Consider the following 23,021-nt stretch of genomic DNA (forward strand, 5'->3'; position numbering starts at 1 on the left):
AATTGGCTTCTATCCTTACATTTAAAAGACTAGTAGCTTGTGCATTTTAAAAAGACAAATCGACAACGCATATACATACACAGTGAAGTTGGGTATAACGACTCAACTTTTCAACTAACACCTTTTCTCCGGCTTAGGTCCGGTAGTCACCGTTGATAGTCACATACTCATGACTAAAGTCACAGAACCAGTACGTAGCCTCCTCACCACCAAGGCCCTTCTCACCCTGCTCACCACCACCCAAATCAACCAGAATCTCCAAATCCTCATGCTGCAGAATCGCACTAGCCCGCTCCTCATCAACCTGCTCCGGCTCACCGTTCACCAAGAGCTTAAGAACGGGGCTCCCATCAACAGGCTTGAAGCTCACGCTCGTGCGCTCCGGCACAACAGTGCCCTCCGCAACACCCTGCGTGTAACCAATAGCACAGAGAATACGACCCCAGTTCGCGTCGCGGCCGTACAAGGCCGTCTTGACGAGCGGGGAGCGAGCGATAGTCGAAGCGATGAGTTTACCAGAGTCATAGGACGGCGAGTTCTGCACGCGCACAGTGACGAACTTCGTAGCGCCCTCACCGTCACGAACAACGAGCTGCGAAAGCGACTGCGCAAAGGTCGTCAAGACATCACGCATAACCGTATAATCATTCGACGAAGACGAGTTAACCGGCGCCCCGCCAGCAGCTCCATTCGCAAGAATAGCAATGGTATCGTTGGTACTCGTGTCTCCGTCTATGGAGATCGAGTTAAACGAGCGGTCGACGGCGTGCTTGAGCAGGGACTGGAGGGCGGGCGGTTCTATGGGGGCGTCTGTGCACAGGACGCCGAGGAGGGTGGCCATGTTGGGGTGGATCATGCCGGCGCCTTTGGTCATGCCGGCGAGGGAGTAGGTGCGGCCGGGGGAGGAGGGGAGGGTGAAGGTTTGGGAGAGGAGTTTGGGGAAGGTGTCTGTTGTGCAGATTGCGCGGGCGGTTGTGAGCCAGGAGTCGTGGGTTGGGGAGAGGTTGGCGTGGGCTGTGGGGATTTTGGAGAGGATTTTGGAAATCGGCAGTCTTCCAGAGTCAGTCAGGTCAGTTTTCTATAGATATGAGAGGATGGGGGGACGTACCGCTGTCCAATAACACCAGTACTCATGACAATCGTACTCGGCTCAGTGATTCCATTACACTCATCCACCTTACCACCCATACCAACCGCATCCTCCACACCCCCCTTACCCGTAACAGCATTCGCACACCCGGAGTTAATAACCACAGACCGAATCCCACTCCCCCGCCGACTCTGCAACGTCTCCCGACTAACCTGCACCGGCGCAGCCTGGAACTTATTCGTCGTAAACACCGCGGCAGCCGAGCACGGCGTCTCGGACGAGATCAGCGCGAGGTCCGGGAACTTGGTGTTGGAGGCTTTCACGCCGACGTGCGTGCCGGAGACGTTGAAGCCCTTGGGGTAGGTGCCGGAGGCAGGGATGAATTGCTTCTTGGATTGCGGGATGGACATTTCCAATGGTGCGGAGTAGTGGCGGACTTGGCCTTTGGCCATGCGCGCGAAGGTTGAGGTAGCCATTGTGGCTACGGGTTGGGAGGCCATGACACTTTGAGATGTTAGCGATGGTCTTGGTTTCAGTGTGACGGAGGAGGTTCAATTTATATCCTCGTGGGAGTGGTGACTCACGATGCACCTCTATGCCAATTCCGGTCAATTGCTACGTGGGGGCAGCAGATAAACCTCCCACTTCACAAGACTCGAATAAATACCTGCGTGCACGTTAATTAAACAGCCGAATGAGTATTTTATCTTCTCGAATCACTGCTCCGATATCGCGGGACCGGAGAAACCCATCGGCATCTTTCCTCATTGGGACGCGTTCCAGACGCGCAAAAAGACCACGCCGGCGGATTCTATTCAGGAACAAGGAAAACCACATTGAACATTCCCAGCAATCTCCAGCCCTTGCATTGCCGCTATTGTACCTGCGTTGCCCCTGTTGTTTTAATGGTATTGATCCGCCTTTGATCCCGATATCCATTGACTTGAACTGGCAACTCACGAGATGAAGCGCAAACAACCAGATTCCGGTTCCGAAGATGAATACCGTCCGGTATCCACGCCCAAGAGGCAGAGAACCACGGCAAATGGCTCCGTGAATAACAACATCAATGGCAATGGCCCCCCCGAGGCGAGTCCGACGAAACGAACGCCCCGAAAATCCAACGCCGCGACTCCGGCTGCCCTGAAAGAATCCGGACTAAAGACACCTACGCAACGAGCAAAGGCAAAAGCCCTTTTCATTACTCCTACCAAACCCACGGCTGTTTCGACGCCTACACGAGCACGGAATGCGGACCGGTCTGCTAAGAAGAAGAGTGCGCGGTTACTACTCGAGCAGGATGATGAGGAGGTATGGGATGGAGCTGATCAGTTAGCGGAGGAGATATTGGAGGATGAGAATGATGCACCCGCGGCCACCGCAGCTGCGGATAAAGAAGTGAGGGAATCTGTGGAAGCGTCAGCAGAGCCGACAGAAAAGCCAGCACAAACGTCCAAACGCCGCGCAGGACGACCGAAGGGTGCGAGAAACAAGCGATCTCCAACGCCGGAAGGTGAACTCCCGCCGCATGAACGATATTTCTTCCAGAATCGGGCGGGTCCGACACATACCTCAAATAATACGCTGAATAAGGTATCGCTGTTAACGCATGAGGAATACTTTGATACATTGGCGCGGTATACGGATCCGTGTAAGAGGGAGAAGGAGTTTCTGCTTGACTTGCATCATCGGTCGTTTCCGCAGTGGGACTTTGAATTCGATCAGGGGTTCAACATCTGTTTGTATGGGTTTGGGTCCAAGCGGAGGCTTTTGCAGTCTTTCGCGGATTGGCTTTATCAGAAGCATAGTCCAGCGTCGCCGTCGATTGTGATTGTCAACGGACATACACCTAATATCTCCATTCGATCTATCTTCGCTACGATCGCCACAGCCGTCCTCGGTGCAGATCTCCCGTCGAAGCTGGGTTCCCAGCCAGTCGAGGTGTTGGAGTTATTGCAGTCCGTCCTCAAGTCACGACCGTCCCAAGAGCCTATCACAGTCCTCATCAACTCGATCGATGCGCCTCCGCTCCGACGAGCAGTGAACCAAGCCCTCTTATCCCGACTAGCCGCAACACCTATGATCCGTCTACTCGCGACAGCGGACACACCGAACTTCCTTTTGATGTGGGATATTAACTTCCGCGATCAATACAACTTTGTCTTCCACGATTGCACTACATTCGCCGCCTTCGATGCAGAGTTCGACATTGTCGAAGAAGTCCACGGCCTCTTGGGCCGCAAAGGCCGCCGCATCGGAGGCAAAGAAGGTGTCGGGTTCGTGCTTAAAAGTCTTCCGGAGAACGCACAGAACTTGTACCGCCTTCTCCTAACTGAGTTAATAACAATGCTGGACGAAGGACATAACTCGGACGACGAAGACGGTGGCCAAGGACAAGGAGAGAACAATGCCCACGACGAAACAGGCATTGAATTCCGCATGCTGTACCAAAAGGCAACGGAGGAATTCATCGCTTCGTCGGAGATGATGTTCCGCACGCTGTTGAAGGAATTTCACGATCACCAGATGATCACGTCGCGGATGGACGCGAGTGGGATGGAGATATTGGGGGTTCCTTTGTCTCGGGAGGAGATGGAGGGTGTTTTGGAGGATTTGGTGTTGAGCTGAGTTGTCATGATACCCGTGCGTATATATGTCCTCGTATGAAGGGAACTTGTATTAATTAATGCCTAGCGGGAGTTTTTATTTAGGTACATAGTACTGCAACATGAACAAGATAACCATACTACCCTCCACACCTATTATCGAGAACCTCTTGACACTAGAACTGCGCAAACGCAGCAAGCGACATGGTGGTACCGAAAGTCACCTTGAACGGCGCATATTTCGACAACGTCCTCTGCAAGTCGGTGTTCTTGACATATCTCTGCAACCGGTTCACAGGCACAATGTTATACCCCTTCGACGCAGCCCACTATCAGTTGTCAGCATCCATCCCTCATCTATCCAACAGGGTCCGACATACCTCAACAAAAACAACCCCCATCCCAATCAACACAACCAAAACCCTCGAAAAAGCCCTCAACCCAACCCCCGCAACCAACCCCAACACACTCCCCAGACTAACCTGCTTCATATTATTCTTCGTCAGAAGCCCTGTGCCAGTGTTCGGTCTCGTCTTGCCCTGCTTGGACAGCAGGTGGTCGTCGGAGGGAACGCCCCAGCCGGTTTCTGCGGCGGGGGTTTCGGTGCGGTAGTAGGGGGCGGTGTATTGGCATTGTATTGGAGATGCACTGGAGCGGAGAGGGGAGAGGGGGTGCATTGTGAGGGAGAGGCCGAAGCCGATGCCTAGGACTGTGGAGGTTCGGGAGAGGAGGAGGGACATCTTGTCTTGTTGTATACCAGGTACTGGTTGGTGTGGGATTGATAATTGTTCGATGGTGGTTCGATTGGATTAGTTGTGATGGTTGACTGTATATGGTATAGTAGGAGAGGTTAAGATACTGAAGCAATTGAGAAACTAAAGTAACTACAGGACAACTGGAATGTTGCTTGACTATAGCAACAGACGGTGATTGTACACTGTGACGTCATCAGGCGGTCAGTCCATCTGTAACTTACTGTACAAAATGACCATACACTACAGTCAGCAATCACATGACTTATCCGCGGAGAACTGGTGGCACGTGAACACGGGACGGGGGACCAATCAGAGAACGGCTGCCCCTCGGAAGGAAAAAGTTCGGCGGGGGAGGGGAAAAGAAGTGGTTCGTTCGCCGCTGGAGGCAATTCTAAGCTAAGTATTTTCTGTTTAGAACCTGTCCGTTGACTCATTCCTTTCTTTTTAAGCGGGGTTTACTTTCTCTTGAACGGTCAATTCATTCTTTCCTCTGTTCTTACTCAATTGCTTGTCTTCTTCTCGATCCTACCTATCTTCTATATCCGTCACAATGGCTCAGCAGAACGGTGTCCCCGACTTCACGGTCAAGGCCGGTTTGGCCCAGATGTTGAAGGGTGGTGTTATCATGGACGTTGTCAATGCGGAGCAGGTATGCTCACCAGGAAACCGGTACTGAAAATGCGAAATGATACTAACAATTCCTGCCACAGGCCCGCATTGCTGAAGAAGCCGGTGCCGCCGCCGTCATGGCCCTCGAACGAGTCCCCGCCGATATCAGAAAAGACGGTGGCGTGGCGCGCATGTCCGACCCCGGCATGATCAAAGAGATCATGGAAGCCGTGACCATCCCCGTCATGGCCAAGGCCCGCATCGGCCACTTCGTCGAGTGCCAAATCCTCGAAGCCGTCGGCGTCGACTACATCGACGAGTCTGAAGTCCTCACCCCCGCCGACGACGTCCACCACGTCACCAAGCACAACTACAAGGTCCCCTTCGTCTGCGGCTGCCGTAACCTCGGCGAGGCCCTGCGCCGTATCTCCGAGGGAGCCGCTATGATCCGCACCAAGGGCGAGGCTGGTACCGGAGACGTTGTGGAGGCCGTTAAGCACATGCGTACTGTTAACTCGGATGTTGCGCGTGCGCGCGCGATCCTGCAGAGCTCGCCTAACGCTGAGCCCGAGCTGCGTCTGTACGCGCGTGAGCTGGGCTGCTCGTACGAGCTACTCCGCGAGACTGCTGAGAAGGGCCGTCTTCCTGTTGTCAACTTTGCTGCTGGTGGTGTTGCCACTCCTGCCGACGCGGCGCTGATGATGCAGATGGGCTGTGACGGTGTGTTTGTCGGATCTGGTATCTTCAAGTCCGGTGACCCGAAGAAGCGCGCGAAGGCGATTGTGCAAGCTGTGACTCACTTCAAGGACCCCAAGGTTCTTGCGGAAGTCAGTCAGGGTCTGGGTGAGGCTATTGTTGGTATTAACGTGTCGCACATGGCTGAGGGTGACAAGTTGGCCAAGCGCGGGTGGTAGACTTGAGTGTGTTTTGTTATGGCGTTTGGAAGTTTATTTGTACAGCATCTTGCCTACATTTTCTGTTGTTGATATGTATTTGAGCACTGAAAAGTGATTGTCATTTACGAGCCATGATAATTCCTGGTACACTACCTCAAAAGGCCGTTCAAAACATAAAATCGCACCTGCTTTAGTTCACCGAGCCACGATATATACCCGGGCTACAACATGCTCAGGCCTTCAGACAACCTTCATCAGGATCCATTATTCCCGACAATATCCCGTCCGTGAATTAAAACAAACCCAACCAATTTCCTGAGCTCTGCTACATGGAGAAACCTTGGCGAGTGTATACAAAATTACAGCCATACACGCGATAACCAACTATGTAAGTAGAAAATACATCTGGCAGAACCATACCGCCTTCTGCCAACTTGCTTGAGTCCGAGTCAGCTCGTAACTTTCTCCTATCATCATCATCTCATTGCACAGACACCTTTACAAACCCATCAAGACCGCGTTAGTCGAATCGAGCCGAGTTAAGTCTACCCAAAACGCAACAATGGCAATCCCAGTCGAAAACGGCTACACAACCACCGCACCCCAATTCAAACCCGAATCCCTCCCACCACCGAAACAACAACAACCCCAGAAACCCCAATCCAACACCAAATCATCCAAAACAGAACACCTCCACACTCTCATAACAACATACATCAACCCCCCGGCAACCGCCGCCCTAAAATCCCTCCAAAAACACTTCAACGCCCACCCGCTCCTAACAACCTTTCTCGTCGCCCAATTCCTGACTTCTATTCTACCGATCCTCCTGTTTACAACTGGTGTGTTGACGGCTGGTATTGTTGCGGCGGGGTTATTTGCGTTGTTGGGATTATTGGTGTTAGGGCCGGTTTTGGTGATTACGGGGATTCTGGGGGTTGTGGCTTGGGGATGGGGGTGGGGGGTGGTTTTTGTGGGGAGGTGGGTTTGGGGTGGATATGTTGGGAGATATGGTGGTAGTGCTAGCAGTGGTTATAAGGAGGGGGGTAACATTAAGAGGGAGAATGGGATGTTCAAGGTTACAATCTAAGGTTGGGTTTGGATGTGTGTAACACGGTTGAACTGAGGGTTATTGACAACGTCTGAAGATCTCATTTAATGTCCTGTCCTGTTATGTCCAATATACCAATCTAGATTACAATGCAATATGCACATATTAATGCTCAAAAAAACAGCTAACGCCTCTGCTTCCTCTTATGCGCCTCCGCCCACTCACACCACCGCCGAATAGCCCCATCAACCCACTGCAACGCCTCCCGCTCAGCCGAAACCTCAAACCACTCCTGATGCTTCTTCCCGCAGTCCGGACAAGGCCCCATGTCCCGAATGCGAAGATCCCCCAACTCAATATGAATCAGATGCTCGACGCGATGCACAAAGGGGACTTTCTTCTCCGTTGCACTGGCGGACGGAGGCAGCGACGACATCTCCGTGTACGGGTAATACCGCAGCAGGGTGAGATCGTTCGAGCATTGTTTCGTCCACTCGTTGATACGGCGATGAACGTTGTTCGTCCGTCCGATCTTCAACCGCACGCTACCCGGGGTTTGGTCTGTGGGGTTGGTAGCGAGCGCGTTGTGATCGCGCGCTGCGCGGATAGCGTCGCGAATACTGCGGATTTGGTCCGGCAGTTCTCGGTTCTCGGCAAAGTTGGCGAATAGCGAGGAGCCGATTTCTGCCGGGGGAGGGGCGGATCTGGAGCTGTCTGTGGGAGTGACCCAGAACATGTAGATATAGCCGTCTTCGTCTTTGTCTGAGACGGGTTTTTCGATTTCTGAGAGGAGCTTCTTTTGTGTCGCGGGCGATAGAGATGAGGGGATCCAGCGGGATTGTCCTGCACTTGGACGTGTAGTTGGGGGCTTGGATGAAGGCCGCGATTGCGATTGCGATTGCGACTGGACGGGCCTGGGTGGTGGTGTTGGCTCGTCGTCGCCGCCGCAGATGAGATTGAAGCAGCAGCAAAGGAGGCCTCCCTTTGATTTGGATTTCTTGGGTGGCGCCTGGGGATCGTTGATATTCAGTCGCTCCATCAAAGTGTCGACGCTGGTTCTCGACTGCGCTGCATAGTTGGTCGTTGCATGCGTGGTTGCAGGTGCAGATGCTGCTGCGGCGGCGGCTTGATCCTGGTGCTGCCAGCAGTAATACTTGGCTGGGCCAGTTTCGTCGCCCGCCAGTGGCCGGCGACAGGGTCGACCGTTGCCCGTGAGGCCTCTACATGTCGTAGCTGGATCCAATGAATCGGTGCGCTGCATAGTACTGGAGGCACGAGGCATTATGCAAGATACCGAACAATTTCCGATCGGAATGTGATAGAAAAACGATAGAAAGAAAACCAATGCAATGCAATGAGGAAAACGATGTTATATCAGTGACAGCTGAACAACAATCAGGCCTCTCTAAAATTAAGCGGAATATTCCACTTCACTGTCGGGCTGCCAAAGAATCACCAACTCAAAGGTGCCGGACACTCTTTCAGTCCAAAACAAAAGTCCCTAGAGAAAACCAATGCCACCGGGACACGAAGGAAACTGACATGGACACGGGACACGGTCTGCAGCGACTTTTTGTATGCGGAGTTTCGCATTGGCGTCTAGCGTGCACAAACGCTGCACCGCCTCGGTGGCTGGGCTGAAGCTGGCCCACAGCAATCTCACACATGTCGGTCTCGCCAGTATCCACTGATCGGAGGGGTTCTCACCAAAATAGCATCTTCGCAGCCTTATGATTACACCGAAACTCGTGCCTCATTTTGGACCTCTCGGTATTCCGTACTTTTTCTTCTCTTTGTTGTCGCCTCTTTGTTGAATAATATTTTCTTTATGCGTTCTTGTTCTTGACTACTAACCAACATAATCGAATCCCGCTCCGCGACACTTGACCCAGAAACCACGAACCACCTGAATGGCTTGCGCCCTACCATTCCTGGCGACTGTGAGTTGTGCAAGGAAGCGTTGTCTCTCCTCGGGCGATACAACAGGTTTCTGCTGTTCAGCTTGGCTAGCTGCCACGGCGTCAAGCGTTGCAATTAGGTGTGGGCGAGCTAGTCCCTGATACTTGAAAATGACCCTGCGAAGGACTTCAGAGAGATGGTCGAGGTCAGACCGCGCACATTGACCAGCAATCCGCGACATGAGAATACGGCAGAGCGCTGGAAGACAGTCTCGAATGGCTGTCTGGACTGGATCGGACGTGTGGGGAGTCACGCCGCCCGGAAGGTTGAATACGCTTATCCAGAACTGGGCAGCAGAACGAAGAGGGAGAGGCTCCTGTCCTTGCAAAGCAATGAGTGTAAAGTTCAAAATCGCTTGTAGGATCGGTGGCCGTTGTGAATGCCCACCCTCGTTTTGCCCTAGCTCTTGCGGCGTCATGGTAAGTGCAAACAAGAAAGGATGGTACTTGGGGATAAGGCGCGTAAGGAAGTCAATGCCACTGTTCGCAACCTCAGGATCATAGGATTCTGGCCTTTCATGCATCCAGCAGAAAGCGTCATACAGATGGACAATCAATGCGACAACTTCGTCTCGAATGCGCTGTGGATGGGCACTATGAGATGCCAGGAAGGCAGAGGCCGTCCCCATGACTACATCAGCCCCAGTGCTACCCAACGGGAGACTTTTAACGAAGTTGACAGTTAGTATCGGTGGGAAGACATATGGGCCAGTCTTCTCAGTATAACCGGCCTTCAGAATATCACAGGCCGCTTCAATCATGGTGATATCCAATGGGAAATCGGTCATCAAGAGCTGCATGCATGCCATGATCATGCTCTGTGCCGAGTTATTAGTATTCCAGAACGTCGGTGGGTAAGGGTCTCCGGAGTTAACGTCACTGGAGTCCAGTACGATCTCCCCGTCAGCTCGAAGACCCTTGCCAATACTCGCGAGACAGCGTAGCACCAATTGGCCGCGACTGATAGCAGGCTCCAGCAGTCCGTGGGAGACTTCTTCTCGTGCAACATCCGCTTGCTGCCGGAAGAAACGTAGAATTCTCTCGAGATGTTGCGCTTTTTCTTGCTCTGTGTGCAATGTCTGTATAATGGCCGCAATGCCCTCCAAGACCTTCTCCATAGTGAGGGACGTAGCAGTGGGTTTGAATTGAAATTGTTCAAACTGGCTCACGAATGCTGGCAGTTCAAACTTGAGTGCGTGGCGGCATGACTTACATAAATAAGAGATAGATTTGGACGCAGTCGGCGCACATGGACCAACTTCAAGCGACGCAAATAAGAAAGTCAAGACGCTGGGCAGCAAATCGTGTGAGCGTTCAAAATACGACTTGTATTGTCCCAGCATGTCCACCAATGTCTGGCGAGGTGTATCAGGGATCGTTACACCCTCACCCATGCACAGTCGGGCAAATTCATCGCTGAAGAAAATCGCATTCAAGCATGTGTCAGCATGTTGGTTTTCATCGACAGCTTCGGAGAGTTGTGCCATGCAAAAGATCGCAGCCTCAAATGTTGTCCAATCCTGAGTCGCCAAAGATGATGTTGCACGTTGTTGAAGAACTTGGATCAACTCCACACCCAGCATGGGATAGACCGCAAGAAGAAAGTCGCAAACATCTCGCCGGAATACACTAAATTCATTGCGGTTTTCGCTATTCCACTCGCGCAGCTCCTCTTTGCTCGGGTATTTCAGCTTCTCAAAGCATTCGAGGGCAGCTTGAGCCAGATGTTGCTTGGCAAAGTTATGGCTGGGTTGCCCCTCCGCATCATCGATCACCATTTGCAGGTCATCAGCAGCTGCAGTCCACCATTCGAGGACGAGGGGTGATGCCGAATCGTCGACTACAGCAAAGCCCGGTGCTTTGAAAATGGTGTGGAGGAATGCAAGAACTTTCTCGTGCCGCGAATCCGACGGTCCTGAGAGTAGCTCTTCTTGTTTTAACGACGAATAGGCCAATAGAAGCTCCAAGAACGTAATGTTTTCGTCGTCAAAATCACCATCCATGATAGAGGAGACACAAGTGGTCCCAATATCGCCGACAAGGTATTCTAGGATGGTGTTGAAATGATCTTGGTCGAAGACGGAGTGTCGCGTTTCTATTAATTCGTTCAGAACTTGAGCAGCCGTCTTTGACAGATTGTCCACCCTCAAGCTTTCAATCACAAGGCTCGCTGTTGAAGCCAGTTGGGGTGCTGATATCATTTCACGAACTTGATTCACACCTCGAACAGACAGCCATGACTTGTGGGTTGAGTCAGTTTCCCGAGCAGATGTTACGGGTCAGCCTACTTACATTGTACGAATTGATGGCTTCTGTTCCCGGTGTGGCGTCAGGGACAGGGTTACCAGATGCCTCCCGCTGCAGAACATGGCGAAGGACAAATCCGACGAGACAAAGAGCATCCGCGATGTTCTCATTTACTCGTTTGTTATAGTCAGTTCCTTTGATTTCCGCGCTGCATTTATTGATTTCTTCTCCAAGGATGTTGGAAAACATGAGAAGTGCAACGATCTGGGTTTCGGACATTGCTGGAAGGATTGTGTTCCCCAGATCTAGTGACTGACATTGTTCCTCGGATAGGTGCTTGCCGTTTGCCAATGAAGCAGCAAGATTCCAGACGGCACGAATCCAAGGCGAATTAGGTTTGAGGAAGATGGTTGACAGGCTTGAAGCAAGTTTCCTAATCACAAGGGCTTGCTCCCCGCTGTTCACCAAGAAGACAAAATGGTCGATTAAGCGTCCAACTAGCTCCAGGGCCTCGCTCTCACTCAACTGTTTCCTGCAAAAATTGTCAGCAATCCCATAAACCGGGGTCCCTAGGAACCAGCAGCCAGAGCAACCACACACCAGTCTTGGTTGATTTTGACGGTAAACGTCAGTGCCCCGAAGAACCTCAAGTCTGTACCATTATCATTGAGAAGGCTGTTGGCGATCAGCCACGCCTGAGGGCTTTTCTGGAGGGTTTGTAATTGCTCTTGGATAAGCGTGATCTTGGGGGGATTGCCCGCATTTGCTGGGTCATAGAGCTGGGACACAAGCTATAAGACGGATTAGCGAATTGCTTTATATTAGGTGCTTTTCGCGCGGAAAAAAGAGGACTTACCGTCCTGGACTCATTGATGACCAGCTGCACATCCGAGGCCTGACCTAACCCATCCATAGACATGGCCGAAACACGAATGAACCGTTTCCGGTCGAGGAGAGAATTGGAGAACGGTGGAGTCTCGCAGTGGACTATCAGGAGGGACCGTCGACGAGCAGTCACGTGCTGATAACGCTATCACGGAACAGTCAGGCGGTGAGGAAGGTGGGATGGAGGGACGATGTGTTTGTGTATTTTTCGGAGACGAGATGAGACGAGACGTTGGAGAGATCTTAAAAAACCGTTTTGTTGGAAGAGGAAAGGATGGACGAATCCTGTGTCTATAATGCTAGTAATAATAAAGAATAAGCAAACACATTCGTCAGTCCTGCCCAGCCTGCAGGGACAATTCAGCTTCAATCCTAGCAAAACAACTCCGGTCAGCCGCCAGGATTCCGGCATTGTCTCTCCATCCTGCTAACCAGTTGATATTCTGGATATAATATTGTCAACCGGCCTGGGAATTCTGCAAGAAATGCAGACGGTAATTTGCATATCACATGGACTAGAGAGGGCTTATTGTGATTGTGAATGTGTTTCTCTGATTTATAGAAATGGTAATCAACGGTAATTACCGAAAATACCGGGGAGACAACTCATCCGATATCATTTCATAGCTTAATTCTTGCATCCAAGCCATCTCTCCATTTCTGGCAAAGACACGCGACAGTGCCTAACATTCTTGTCTAATCCCCCTCCTTCCCATACAGTCCTCACTTGTATCAGTGCAACGTCCGGCCAGACAAAGGGATTGGTTGCACTTCCAGAGCGGTCACCTGCATATCCTCACTTCCTTTTCCTACCTAACGTCGCCCACCCAAAATAGTCGATGCTTTTCTACCGCCCTCTGGCTCGCCTTTCTTGGATTTCTACTTTCAGATCGATTCGCAAGATACCCCTCCCTTGTACCAGGTTCTTTTCTACCTCTGTACCACGTTACACCGTCGACATGGGGCCCGTGGACACTTCCGAACGCTTGTCGAAGCTCAGGCAGTTGATGAGGGAGCACAAGGTGGATGTATACAGTATGACATCATATTCTATTCTTGATTATTGCAAGAAAGGAGAAATGGTCCTGACAATTCCAAGTCGTTCCCTCAGAAGATAGCCATCAGTCGGAATACATTGCGCCGTGTGATGCTCGTCGAGGTTAGAATGTCGCCCTTTTGCTACAAGACCGCTCGCGTGCGGCTACCAACCATCACCACTTACACCTTATCCTCGCAGAGTTTATTTCTGGTTTCTCTGGTTCGGCCGGCACTGCCCTTGTGTCCATGACCAAAGCGGCTTTGTCTACAGACGGGCGATACTTCAATCAAGCTTCCAAGCAGCTGGACCAAAACTGGGCTCTTTTGAAACGAGGGGTTGAAAATGTTCCGACTTGGCAGGAATGGTATGACACATGTTGAGTCAACCTGAGGTTCCAGAATCCGGAAACTGAATTATGTCTTAGGACGACCGAGCAAGCGGAGGGTGGTAAAGCCGTTGGTGTGGACCCGGCCTTGTTCACAGCTTGTAAGTGGAAGCGATTACGACGCACGGATTGGGCCGAAATGCTTACGCTCATATGATACAGCGGATGCGCGCAAACTCGCCGAGACCTTGGAGAAGAACGGCTCCTCGTTGGTGGGAATCCAACAGAACCTGGTCGACCTGGTCTGGAGCAAGGACCGGCCTGCAGCTCCAAGAGAACTGGTCAAAGTCCACCCGCTGAAATATGCGGGAAAGAGCTTCCAGGAGAAAATCGGCGATCTCCGTAAGGAGCTTGAGAACAAGAAGAAAGCTGGATTTGTTATCTGTATGGCTCTTTATTGGCCTACTATATCGCGTTAACTAACAGACGACAGCCTTGCTCGACGAGATTGCGTGGTTGTTTAACCTGAGAGGAAACGAGTGAGTCCACGAATTACCGGGTATGCTCAGCTGTCGCAGGCTAATGCAATATAGTATCCCATACAACCCCGTCTTCTTCGCGTACGCCATCGTCACACCCACCACCGCCGAGCTCTATATCGACGACGACAAATTGACCCCGGAAGTTAAGGCTCACTTGGGCCAAGACGTTATAATCAAGCCTTATGACTCTATCTTTGCCGACGCCAAGGCCCTTAGCGAGTCCAGGAAGCAGGCTGTAGGGGAGGAAGGTGCCAAGTTCCTGCTGTCCAACAAAGCCTCATGGGCGCTGAGCCTCAACTTGGGGGGCGAGGAACAGGTTGAGGAAATCCGCAGCCCTATCTCGGACTCTAAGGCTGTCAAGAACGAAACAGAACTCAATGGAATGCGGACTTGCCATGTCAGAGACGGCGCTGCTTTGACGGAATACTTCGCTTGGCTTGAAAACGAATTGATTAACAAGAAGTCGACCCTTGATGAAGTCGACGCTGCGGACAAGCTGGAGCAGACTCGGGCTAAGCACGACCTTTTCGTCGGCCTGTCATTCGACACCATTTCTTCTACCGGTGCCAACGCAGCGGTCATTCATTACAAGCCCGAGAAGGGGGCTTGCTCCATCATTGATCCCAACGCCGTCTACCTGTGTGACTCTGGTGCCCAGTACTTGGACGGCACCACCGATGTGACTAGAACATACCATTTTGGAACACCAACTGCACTTGAGAAGAAGGCCTTCACTCTGGTCCTTAAGGGACTCATTGGTATAGACTCTGCCGTTTTCCCGAAGGGTACAAGTGGATTTGCGCTGGATGTCCTTGCCAGGCAATTCCTGTGGAAGGAAGGACTTGATTACCTTCACGGAACCGGCCACGGTGTTGGTTCTTATCTGGTAAGGAGAAATACAGAAGATCTTGATTAAATACAACTAACTTTATCCCAGAATGTTCACGAAGGACCTATGGGTATCGGCTCTCGTGTTCAATATACCGAGGTACCTATTGCCTCCGGTAATGTCATTTCTGATGGTACGGCGCCCTGAGAAGTCGAACTACTTCAATTGCTAACGATATTAGAACCTGGATTCTACGAAGACGGCAAGTTCGGAATCCGTATTGAGAGTAAGTCCCTTCATTCACCTCCTGCTCAAAGCCTTGCAGATACTGACCCATCATCAGACATCATTATGGCGCGTGAAGTGCAAACAAACCACAACTTTGGCGACAAGACATGGTTAGGCTTCGAGCACGTTACCATGACTCCGATCGACAATAACCTCATTGAGCCGTCCCTCTTGTCAGATGTCGAGATTGAGTGGGTGAATAAGTACCACACGGAGATCTGGGAGAAGACTCACCACTTCTTTGAAAACGATGAATACACGCGGAACTGGCTCCAGCGGAAGACGCAACCTATCTCTAAATAAGGGACGGATGTATATAGACACGGCCATCATTACATTATGAATATCTCCATATTTTTTGGTTGATATCGAAGATTTTGATTATTAGGAAGCTAAGAGATAAGATAAATAAGCCAAAGGCAACTGCCCCGAAATCTGACATCTTACTGTCACCCAAATCGGCGTCATCCTAGAACTCCCACACGTGTTTCTCACTGTTATCATGATAAACAACCCCAACAGCATTCGCAGCTGCGTTTGCTTTGAGGAAAGTGGAAGCGTTGCGCGTCTCAGGGTTCATTGGATGTTCGTCCGAATCAAGTAACGACCTCTCGTTTGCGTCGTCCATCTGGAAAACAGGTCCGTCCTGAGTAGAATCTTGTCCAGGAGGCATTTTCAGCTGCATCAAAGTAGGCTGTGAATAGCAAGGAAGAGGAAGAGTAGGGAATATAAAGCGGCGAGATAGGGCAGTACTCCAGATATTTCTGCCTGAGGAATGCGGCAGTCAATCGGGATGTGGAGTAACTAACACCTGGAACTCCTGCAGGACGGGACCCCGGTCTTTCCAACAACCACTCTTGCTCGGGTTTGCGACGCAGATGGTCCCAGTCGCCTATTGAGACACTGCGTTGAGGATCATTGCATTATACCGCGAGACAATAATGCTCCAGCTGCCTCCTACCTGAATTCGCGCTAGAACACAATCCCTCGAGCACACGTATACGGCCCGCCATACTCTACGACGTAAACCGCACACTAGACGAGCGTACCGTCCGATTTCTATCCTTACCTACGTTTCCTAAGCGTCGAGAGGAGCGCGCGATTTGTTATGAGTGGCAGAAGTGGCTTCGCCAACGGATACGGGTATTCCGATGCCGGGGGATACGACCGCAGCGATGGCGGATATAGCAACTTAGGTGCCAATGGATTTGGAAGCAGTCGCTCAGGTGGATATGGTGGATTTGGCTATGAATCGCCGCAGCAGCCCTCCATTCTGCCCCCGACGCAATCGCCAGAGCGGCTCCGAGAACGAATGGATCGAGGTCGACAACCGCCGTCTTCCTCGCGATCGCGGACGAGGGAAGGGGACATGTTACATCCTACGAGGGATGGCCGGAGCCCGGGAGATGCGAGTTCTTATTCCGGAAAAAGCAGGGAGAGGGGCCGTTCGGAGGTTAGTGATGCGCCGGGGACGCAGGCGGTCGAAGGTATGAACATACTTCTTGGGGTTGATGGAGGTGTTTGCTTGGATACGGACTGCTAACTGGTTATTCAACCTATTCTAGATGTACTACGATCGATCCAGCGCGAGTGGGACTTCATGTCTTCCGACGATTGCGTACCAGTGCAGGTCGCTCTGAGCTTGATGGATACGAGTACTCTTGGGAAAGCTGATCGCGAGCCGGACTTTTTGGACATGCACGATCGGATTCAAAAGACGCTTAAGTCCATTGTGAACGAGCATCACCAGGGATTCAACAGTTCCATCGGTACATACCACAAAATTCAGTCAAATCTACAAAGCTCGCAGGGTCGGGTGCGTACGCTCAGGAGTGCGCTTGATGAGGCGAAAGCCGGATTGCTTTCAACCAAGCCCGAGTTGAAGGGGCTAGCGACATCTTCCCAGAAATACGACGATATCATTCAGCTGTTCAACCAAATTCAAGAAATCCAGTCGCTTCCAGAGAAGCTGGAGTCCCGGATATCCGACAAGCGATTCCTTGCGGCAGTTGAAGTGCTCCACGATGCGTTCCGACTTTTGCGTCGCTCAGAGCTCGAGAACATTGGAGCACTGGGAGACATTCGCGCCTATTTCAGCAACCAAGAAATCTCGCTTACCGATATTCTGGTTGAAGAGTTGCACGATCATCTGTATCTCAAATCACCATATTGCTCTGACCGGTGGAAGCCACCAGCGCCCGACAATGACGGCAGCGGGAATCCACATGCCTGGACTGGGAATGGATCTTGGGAAAGGCCCGTTTTTGGGTTCCTTGCTAAATTAGATGCTTCCTCACCTTTGGTCGAAGATGCGTCCCGGAACCCGGAGGCTGATACCTTCCAGTACATTCGGTTACTGATTGAAGCCCTGAACAAGATGGGCAATTTGGATATTGCAGTCAACCAGATCGAGCAGCGACTTCCCGTGGAACTTTTCACCGTTGTGGACAAGACGAACGCCGAGATCGATACACGGTATCCTAGCTCCCCTGGCGGCTTCGCTCAAGAAAACACGACCGACTCGCCAACGGAGGCCATTGAGAAGCGCGGTCATGTTCTGGCAGAATATCTGTGGACATTGTATTCCAAGTTTGAGGCGATTGCTGAAGGTCATCGTGTCCTGCATGATGTGATTGCTGGTATTGTTGAGCGCGAAGGGATTCCCAAGGGCAGTGCTCTTTCTGGTGGTTTCAAGGAGTTGTGGAAGCTGTACCAGAGCGAAGTAAGTGCCCAAATGTACTTCATTTCTGCTTTATTCTGACAAATTGCGTCAAAACAGATTCGGTCTCTTATGCACGATTACCTGGCTACGGATGGAGAGTCGTCTATTCGGCCAGATGAAACTGACAATAAGCGCCATATTTACAACGGCCAAAGAGATAAAAATAAGGTGAGTTGAAAATGTTCAAGTTGGATCCCTTCAATGCTGACCGTTCTAGAAAATGTTCAAACTGTCCGAAATCGGCCGTAACACGGAGATGAAAGCTGAGCAAGACGAATTGGATGAGATTATCCAAACATCAGTCCCCGGTCTGGTATCCAAGTCGAGGCAGAGAGCAGTCACCATGGACAACTCGCAATCAAGGCAAGGGAATTCTGGAACTGGACACAAGATTCTCATCGAACCGAGCGTGTTCAACATGGGTCTCCTTCTCCCTCCATCCCTTCAATTTATCCAGAAACTCAAGGATATTGTTCCGGTGGACTCGGAAATCGCTATGAGCACCTTGACCTCTTTCTTGGACGATTTCCTTGTTCACGTCTTCCTTCCTCAATTGGACGAGACCGTCACGGATCTGTGTACGCTCAGCTTCATTGCGCCGGACGCATTTACTGAAGACCCTCACTGGTCGAAGGTGTCTCCTCGGCCTATTTTCAAGGTATGTGCCCTTATGTCAGAGTCATCTTAGGCAGAGGCTAACAGTGACAGGGTACGGTCAAATTCATGTCTATCATCAAGGAGTTCAGTAAAATGCTGTCTAGTATCCCTCACGACCCAGCATTTACGCAACTGGTGATTACCCAGATTGTGACCTTTTACGACAAGTGCTTTGGATGGTACAAAGCAATCGTGGCCAAGGTCTCACGTCGGGCTGATGCCAGTGTCCAGCTCAAAGCCGCTGCATCGTACATTGAATCAGGTGTCATTCGAGATGTGGTCAGCGAACTGAGGGCCGGAAGTGGTAACAAGTCGGAACTCATCGACAAGGAAACCGACCTCCTTATCAAACGCACCGATGAAGTGCCGCTAGAACCATACGATATCATATCCGACCCGAAGACAGTCGCTGCCCTCTCTCTCCTTCACAACAGCATGGTAAGCAAATCTCACACAAACCATATTCAACGCAACTAACAACCCCCAGCAATGGCTCTCAAGCCACCTCACCAAACTCCGCAAAATAACAGCCCCATCATCCGACTCAACCCAACAACACTCCCGCGCCCACACCTCCGGCCCAGCCCCCCGCCGCTGGACCCTCGTCGGCGCCGCCATGAAGCCCAAACACGACCACCTCAGCCAACAACAACAAATCTACCTCCCCCTCAACACCGAAACCGCTCAAGCCTTCGACACAACCCTCCAATCCCTCCGCGACCTCGCCTCCAGCACCCTTTTTGCCCTCCACGTCGACATCCGCTGCGGCGTCATCCACATGCTCACCCGTACAATGGCCGGCCCCAACACCCAAGCAGGAAGCCGAACCTCCGAACCAACAACCCCCTCCCCCAACACAGACAACAACTGGTGGCACATCATCGCCAACCCACCCACCGCCGCCTCAGCCACAGTCCTAGAACTAAACAACGACCTCATCGCCTTCGACACAAACGTCTCCGCATCCCTGGGGCCCTCGGAACGCTGGTTCATAACCTCCGGGCTTGCCCGCTTCATCGACCGCACATTCGTCTCCTGCACGCGACACATCGGCGCGATGAACGAAAACGGCGCCCTACGCCTGCAACTCGACGTCCTCGTCTTACAACAAAACCTCAAAAACATCATAATCTACCACCCAGACCACAACCCACTCTCCTCGCACGCCCCCGAACCAGACACAGAGAACCACCAACCCCAAGAAACATCAGAAGAAGTAGTCGCGCTCCCTCTCAGCGCGAAATTCCTCGACTGGTTCCTCGAAGGCGCGGTTAAAGCTCTCGACTACGCAAAGGAAGAGAAGGAGTCATTTACGGCGGATAGTGCCAAGGCGCTGGCGAGTGGGAACGGGGAGCCGTTTACATATGATGAGTTGAGGGTTTTAGTTGACTTGTGTTTCTCGGATGTGTTGCGTGGGCCTCGCGGGGCGGAGGATCGGGAGGGGTTTATGGCTGCGAAGAAGGCGAGTGCGGATGCGTTGTTGAGGTTGAATGAGGTTATGTGGGATTCGAGATGATTTTTGTTGTGCTTTTGAGGATATGAATGTGTTTGCAGACTAGCTTGTTAGATAGCATACTAGTAATTGCTCATTTACCACTGAAACTACAGTAGAGTTAACCGAAATATTATTAAGCCAGCCAGGCAAACCGCAATAAATCCATAAGTCAACTTGTAATATTCCGATAACCCAAGCTCCGTTGCCCGGGATGAACAAACCCCAGCCGTATTTCGCCAGCCCATAAACAATAACATACAGAAGAAATCAGAGTAAAAGAAACAATCAAAATAAGAAACCCACCCCAGGCTAAGAAAAGAAAAAGGGAAAAAGCGCCCTATGTCCACCCCTGGACAGGGTGTCGTCCACCATCAACTGTACCGAAACCAAGTAACAGCAAAGTCAGACCGCGAGGAACACGAAATAAATCGAAATAAAGGTATGTCCAGATCTCAGCCCCGAAATGAACAAGTCGTAGCACATGCATGGTGGAAACCCCACCTAAAATATCCGAAAGCAACAATTCAAGCAGATAAAGGAATCAGCCTTGGCCTTGGTCAACTTCGAGCGGCCTGAGTTCATCGGATTCATTATAATCCTCGAACTGAAGACCTGCATCCTGACACCGGTGTATCCATTTTTGTGCGATTTCTCCACGTCGGTTGACTTCGATCTTCAATTTCGAGTTTTGCGCGCTAACTTCGCTGACCGCATGGTGCGTGGTCATGTTGGTTTGTTCCCATCGCTCCTGGATTGTTCTCTTCTCATCGATCAATTGGTGAATGTACTCGATCGCGCGTTGCAGGATGGCGCCCTTATTCTTGTCGCAGTTTGGGACGAGACGGGCAATCTGATTGATGCCCTCGTTGATCGCCTCACGGCGTCGACGTTCCACTGCCAAATTTAGCATTTTTCACAAAAGAATACAGGATTAGACACGTACCCTCTTTGTGGTTGTTCTTGCGAACTTGATGCCACTCAGGAGAGCCAACTGAAGGCTTCGAGTTCATGCTCTGAGCCTCGCGAGCTGCATAAACCGCCGCAGCGGTGGAGTTGTGGTTGTGACCACCACCAATCCCCTGGCCAATGTCATCGCCAAATGATAACCCATGGGTCAGATTGTTGGTATCGAAGGGTGCATCTGGCGGAGCGGGGTATTTATTCTGAGGGGTGTGAGCAGCCAAGGCGGCCTTGGCCGTTAGAGCGCTGTCATCTGGGATGCCGTTTTGCGTCCCGACATGCTGCAGAATCTGCTGGTCGATGTTGAGCTCTGATGACGAGTTCGGAATACCGTGGTCGTTTGTGTTGGGAAGATTGTGGTCGTAAGAACCGAGGGAGTTTTGCTGAAAGTTGGACTGGTCGGAGCCTTGGATGCTGCCATTACTTGCATTAGAAGAGCGATTGCGCTGAGGCTCGGGGCCAGCACTGTCAGTGCTTTCCCGCTTTCGCTTATTTGCGACATTGTCCGAAGGTGGCATGGACGGTTCAGACATGATGGCTGTAGTGACCCAGCTACTGAAGCTGGTTTGAAATTTCTAAAAGTCCAAATTAGTTTTCACGTTCATGAAATCAAGATGAGCAAGTATAAGTCCAGTGATGAAAAGCACCAAGGTAGTTGTGTGGTGCGGGTGTAAATAAAAGACGCGTTGGGTGAGACGCGCATCTCCGCATCGCAGCGGATGGGCGGCTCTCCAAGCAAACCACCATCTCTCAGAAGTACAGTCGAGCAAGATGAATAGAATCAACATTTCTTTTTCAGTCCCAGAGCCTGTGTGTCAACCACGTCACGACCGGCCAGACACGGTCGGAACACAGGGAAACACAGAGCGGGCAGTCGTCATCACCACAACCCACGAGAAATCACAGAACCGTGGCAAACAGGGAATTCATCGGGATGCCTTGTAAAAGGCATCGAGATGATAGATTTGCAGAATATGCAAGAGATTTCGCAGCCCACGGAGATATGAAAAGGAAAAAAGAAGGAAAGGGAGAAGGGAAAGTCCGTACCTTGGGATATCACCTGACAACAAGTCACCTGCTCACGGGGAACAACAAGAAGCGAAAGTCGTCTAAACGCGACTTCACTTCGCAAAGATCGGGAAAAAACGCGGATTTCAAGCACGAGAATGGGAATAACCCTCGAAACGCAGCGAACCCGACGAGCCCAATATCAAATCAAAGAAAGGGATACTCTTGGAAGGTGAGTTGATTGAGAGTTCGAGTAGAGCGACTCACGTGGGCGAGATACTGCCTGCGGCGGGGGGGAGGGACCAGAGGCGCAGTCACCTGACCATCTCACATCAGTCTTGTTCTGCGGCAACCAACAATATTCCACAATATTTTTGACCACTGATTCGTTTCTCTCAACTTGCTAAATATTCACTATTTATCACAGCCTCTCCTCCCTCCTTCTCGACCTCGAGTCATGTGCTCTGATCCCGTGCCCCTCCTCAGCAGTCCATTTCGCCGCTCTGATTGGCTGGTCGTCTTCGGGTGTCGGGGAGGGGTTCACCCGGAGTCACGTGTGATTCATACAATAAAGTACGACACACGTCTCCGCTGTATAAACACCCCGAATATTACTCTGGAAAGGCACAGAGTACCCTGGTAGGCACATTGGCATCGCTGTCAAGTCTGCCGGCCCGGTATATCATGGTCTGTGCTGAGGATTCGCTGCACTGCCTGATGACCGAGTACGGAATGTCCACTACAACACCATACAGAACTACAAACAGAGTACAGTTTCCGTGACTCATGGCATGCGCGGACTACGGCGGCTATTGGTAATTGACAAATACCGGAGCCTATCGAAGAAGTGCCCTGGGCACGGAATACAACCCAGTTCATGCGAATTGACTCTCTATCCAGATCTAAACTGTAGATCTTATTATTCGAAAGTCGATATTCTTTCGCTATTGGGTTCGTTATTTGATCAGAGCCATCACATGCTTTGGTATAAACTCGTACCAGCATTTTTGTGGGCGCTTTTATGCAAATGATCTGAGGTAGTGCAGCGTCACATGGCTG

The 23,021-nt window shown here is 51.3% G+C and overlaps 10 protein-coding genes across 10 annotated transcripts; 5 read left to right on the forward strand and 5 right to left on the reverse strand.

The window, feature by feature from the left end:
* Nucleotides 1-3: 3 nt before the first annotated feature.
* ASPGLDRAFT_51820 (bifunctional ornithine acetyltransferase/N-acetylglutamate synthase) lies at nucleotides 4-1,729 on the reverse strand. The gene is made up of 3 exons (XM_022547614.1): nucleotides 1,675-1,729; nucleotides 1,109-1,594; nucleotides 4-1,052 (listed from the first exon to the last, which is right to left on the reverse strand). Exons 2-3 carry the CDS (start codon nucleotides 1,564-1,566, stop codon nucleotides 134-136), a joined length of 1,377 nt encoding a protein of 458 aa, XP_022396932.1. The 5' UTR covers nucleotides 1,567-1,594; nucleotides 1,675-1,729; the 3' UTR covers nucleotides 4-133.
* A 207-nt stretch (nucleotides 1,730-1,936) lies between these two features.
* On the forward strand, nucleotides 1,937-4,027 carry ASPGLDRAFT_51822 (origin recognition complex subunit 2). The gene is made up of 2 exons (XM_022547615.1): nucleotides 1,937-1,998; nucleotides 2,060-4,027. Exons 1-2 carry the CDS (start codon nucleotides 1,996-1,998, stop codon nucleotides 3,716-3,718), a joined length of 1,662 nt encoding a protein of 553 aa, XP_022396933.1. The 5' UTR covers nucleotides 1,937-1,995; the 3' UTR covers nucleotides 3,719-4,027.
* On the reverse strand, nucleotides 3,914-4,678 carry ASPGLDRAFT_887284 (uncharacterized protein). Its single transcript, XM_022550449.1, has one exon. The coding sequence runs from the start codon at nucleotides 4,434-4,436 to the stop codon at nucleotides 4,050-4,052; it is 387 nt and encodes a 128-aa protein (XP_022396934.1). The 5' UTR covers nucleotides 4,437-4,678; the 3' UTR covers nucleotides 3,914-4,049.
* A 323-nt stretch (nucleotides 4,679-5,001) lies between these two features.
* ASPGLDRAFT_135102 (pyridoxal 5'-phosphate synthase subunit PdxS) lies at nucleotides 5,002-5,974 on the forward strand (the record flags this gene model as incomplete). Its single annotated transcript, XM_022541346.1, has 2 exons — nucleotides 5,002-5,100; nucleotides 5,162-5,974. The coding sequence occupies 2 exons, from the start codon at nucleotides 5,002-5,004 to the stop codon at nucleotides 5,972-5,974; spliced, it is 912 nt and encodes a 303-aa protein (XP_022396935.1).
* Nucleotides 5,975-6,518: 544 nt separating this feature from the next.
* On the forward strand, nucleotides 6,519-7,046 carry ASPGLDRAFT_29225 (seipin co-factor family protein; the record flags this gene model as incomplete). Its single annotated transcript, XM_022543830.1, has 1 exon — nucleotides 6,519-7,046. The coding sequence occupies one exon, from the start codon at nucleotides 6,519-6,521 to the stop codon at nucleotides 7,044-7,046; it is 528 nt and encodes a 175-aa protein (XP_022396936.1).
* A 145-nt stretch (nucleotides 7,047-7,191) lies between these two features.
* Nucleotides 7,192-8,289, reverse strand: ASPGLDRAFT_135120 (uncharacterized protein; the record flags this gene model as incomplete). Its single annotated transcript, XM_022541348.1, has 1 exon — nucleotides 7,192-8,289. The coding sequence occupies one exon, from the start codon at nucleotides 8,287-8,289 to the stop codon at nucleotides 7,192-7,194; it is 1,098 nt and encodes a 365-aa protein (XP_022396937.1).
* A 567-nt stretch (nucleotides 8,290-8,856) lies between these two features.
* ASPGLDRAFT_39239 (putative importin 13) lies at nucleotides 8,857-12,131 on the reverse strand (the record flags this gene model as incomplete). Its single annotated transcript, XM_022545045.1, has 4 exons — nucleotides 8,857-11,205; nucleotides 11,258-11,744; nucleotides 11,813-12,003; nucleotides 12,069-12,131. 4 exons carry the CDS (start codon nucleotides 12,129-12,131, stop codon nucleotides 8,857-8,859), a joined length of 3,090 nt encoding a protein of 1,029 aa, XP_022396938.1.
* A 925-nt stretch (nucleotides 12,132-13,056) lies between these two features.
* On the forward strand, nucleotides 13,057-20,015 carry ASPGLDRAFT_69603 (uncharacterized protein; the record flags this gene model as incomplete). The annotated part of the gene is made up of 16 exons (XM_022549388.1): nucleotides 13,057-13,132; nucleotides 13,197-13,256; nucleotides 13,335-13,500; nucleotides 13,561-13,622; nucleotides 13,684-13,905; nucleotides 13,955-14,000; nucleotides 14,055-14,889; nucleotides 14,941-15,025; nucleotides 15,074-15,118; nucleotides 15,176-15,323; nucleotides 16,204-16,607; nucleotides 16,686-17,842; nucleotides 17,900-18,010; nucleotides 18,060-18,500; nucleotides 18,551-18,937; nucleotides 18,987-20,015. 16 exons carry the CDS (start codon nucleotides 13,057-13,059, stop codon nucleotides 20,013-20,015), a joined length of 5,274 nt encoding a protein of 1,757 aa, XP_022396939.1.
* A 520-nt stretch (nucleotides 20,016-20,535) lies between these two features.
* ASPGLDRAFT_135357 (putative HLH DNA binding protein (Penr2)) lies at nucleotides 20,536-21,487 on the reverse strand (the record flags this gene model as incomplete). The annotated part of the gene is made up of 2 exons (XM_022541373.1): nucleotides 20,536-20,888; nucleotides 20,938-21,487. 2 exons carry the CDS (start codon nucleotides 21,485-21,487, stop codon nucleotides 20,536-20,538), a joined length of 903 nt encoding a protein of 300 aa, XP_022396940.1.
* A 401-nt stretch (nucleotides 21,488-21,888) lies between these two features.
* On the forward strand, nucleotides 21,889-22,785 carry ASPGLDRAFT_29231 (uncharacterized protein; the record flags this gene model as incomplete). Its single annotated transcript, XM_022543831.1, has 3 exons — nucleotides 21,889-22,194; nucleotides 22,390-22,601; nucleotides 22,737-22,785. 3 exons carry the CDS (start codon nucleotides 21,889-21,891, stop codon nucleotides 22,783-22,785), a joined length of 567 nt encoding a protein of 188 aa, XP_022396941.1.
* Nucleotides 22,786-23,021: the final 236 nt, after the last annotated feature.

This window comes from Aspergillus glaucus (genome assembly GCF_001890805.1).
Source record: "Aspergillus glaucus CBS 516.65 unplaced genomic scaffold ASPGLscaffold_25, whole genome shotgun sequence".
Classification (NCBI taxonomy): domain Eukaryota; kingdom Fungi; phylum Ascomycota; class Eurotiomycetes; order Eurotiales; family Aspergillaceae; genus Aspergillus; species Aspergillus glaucus.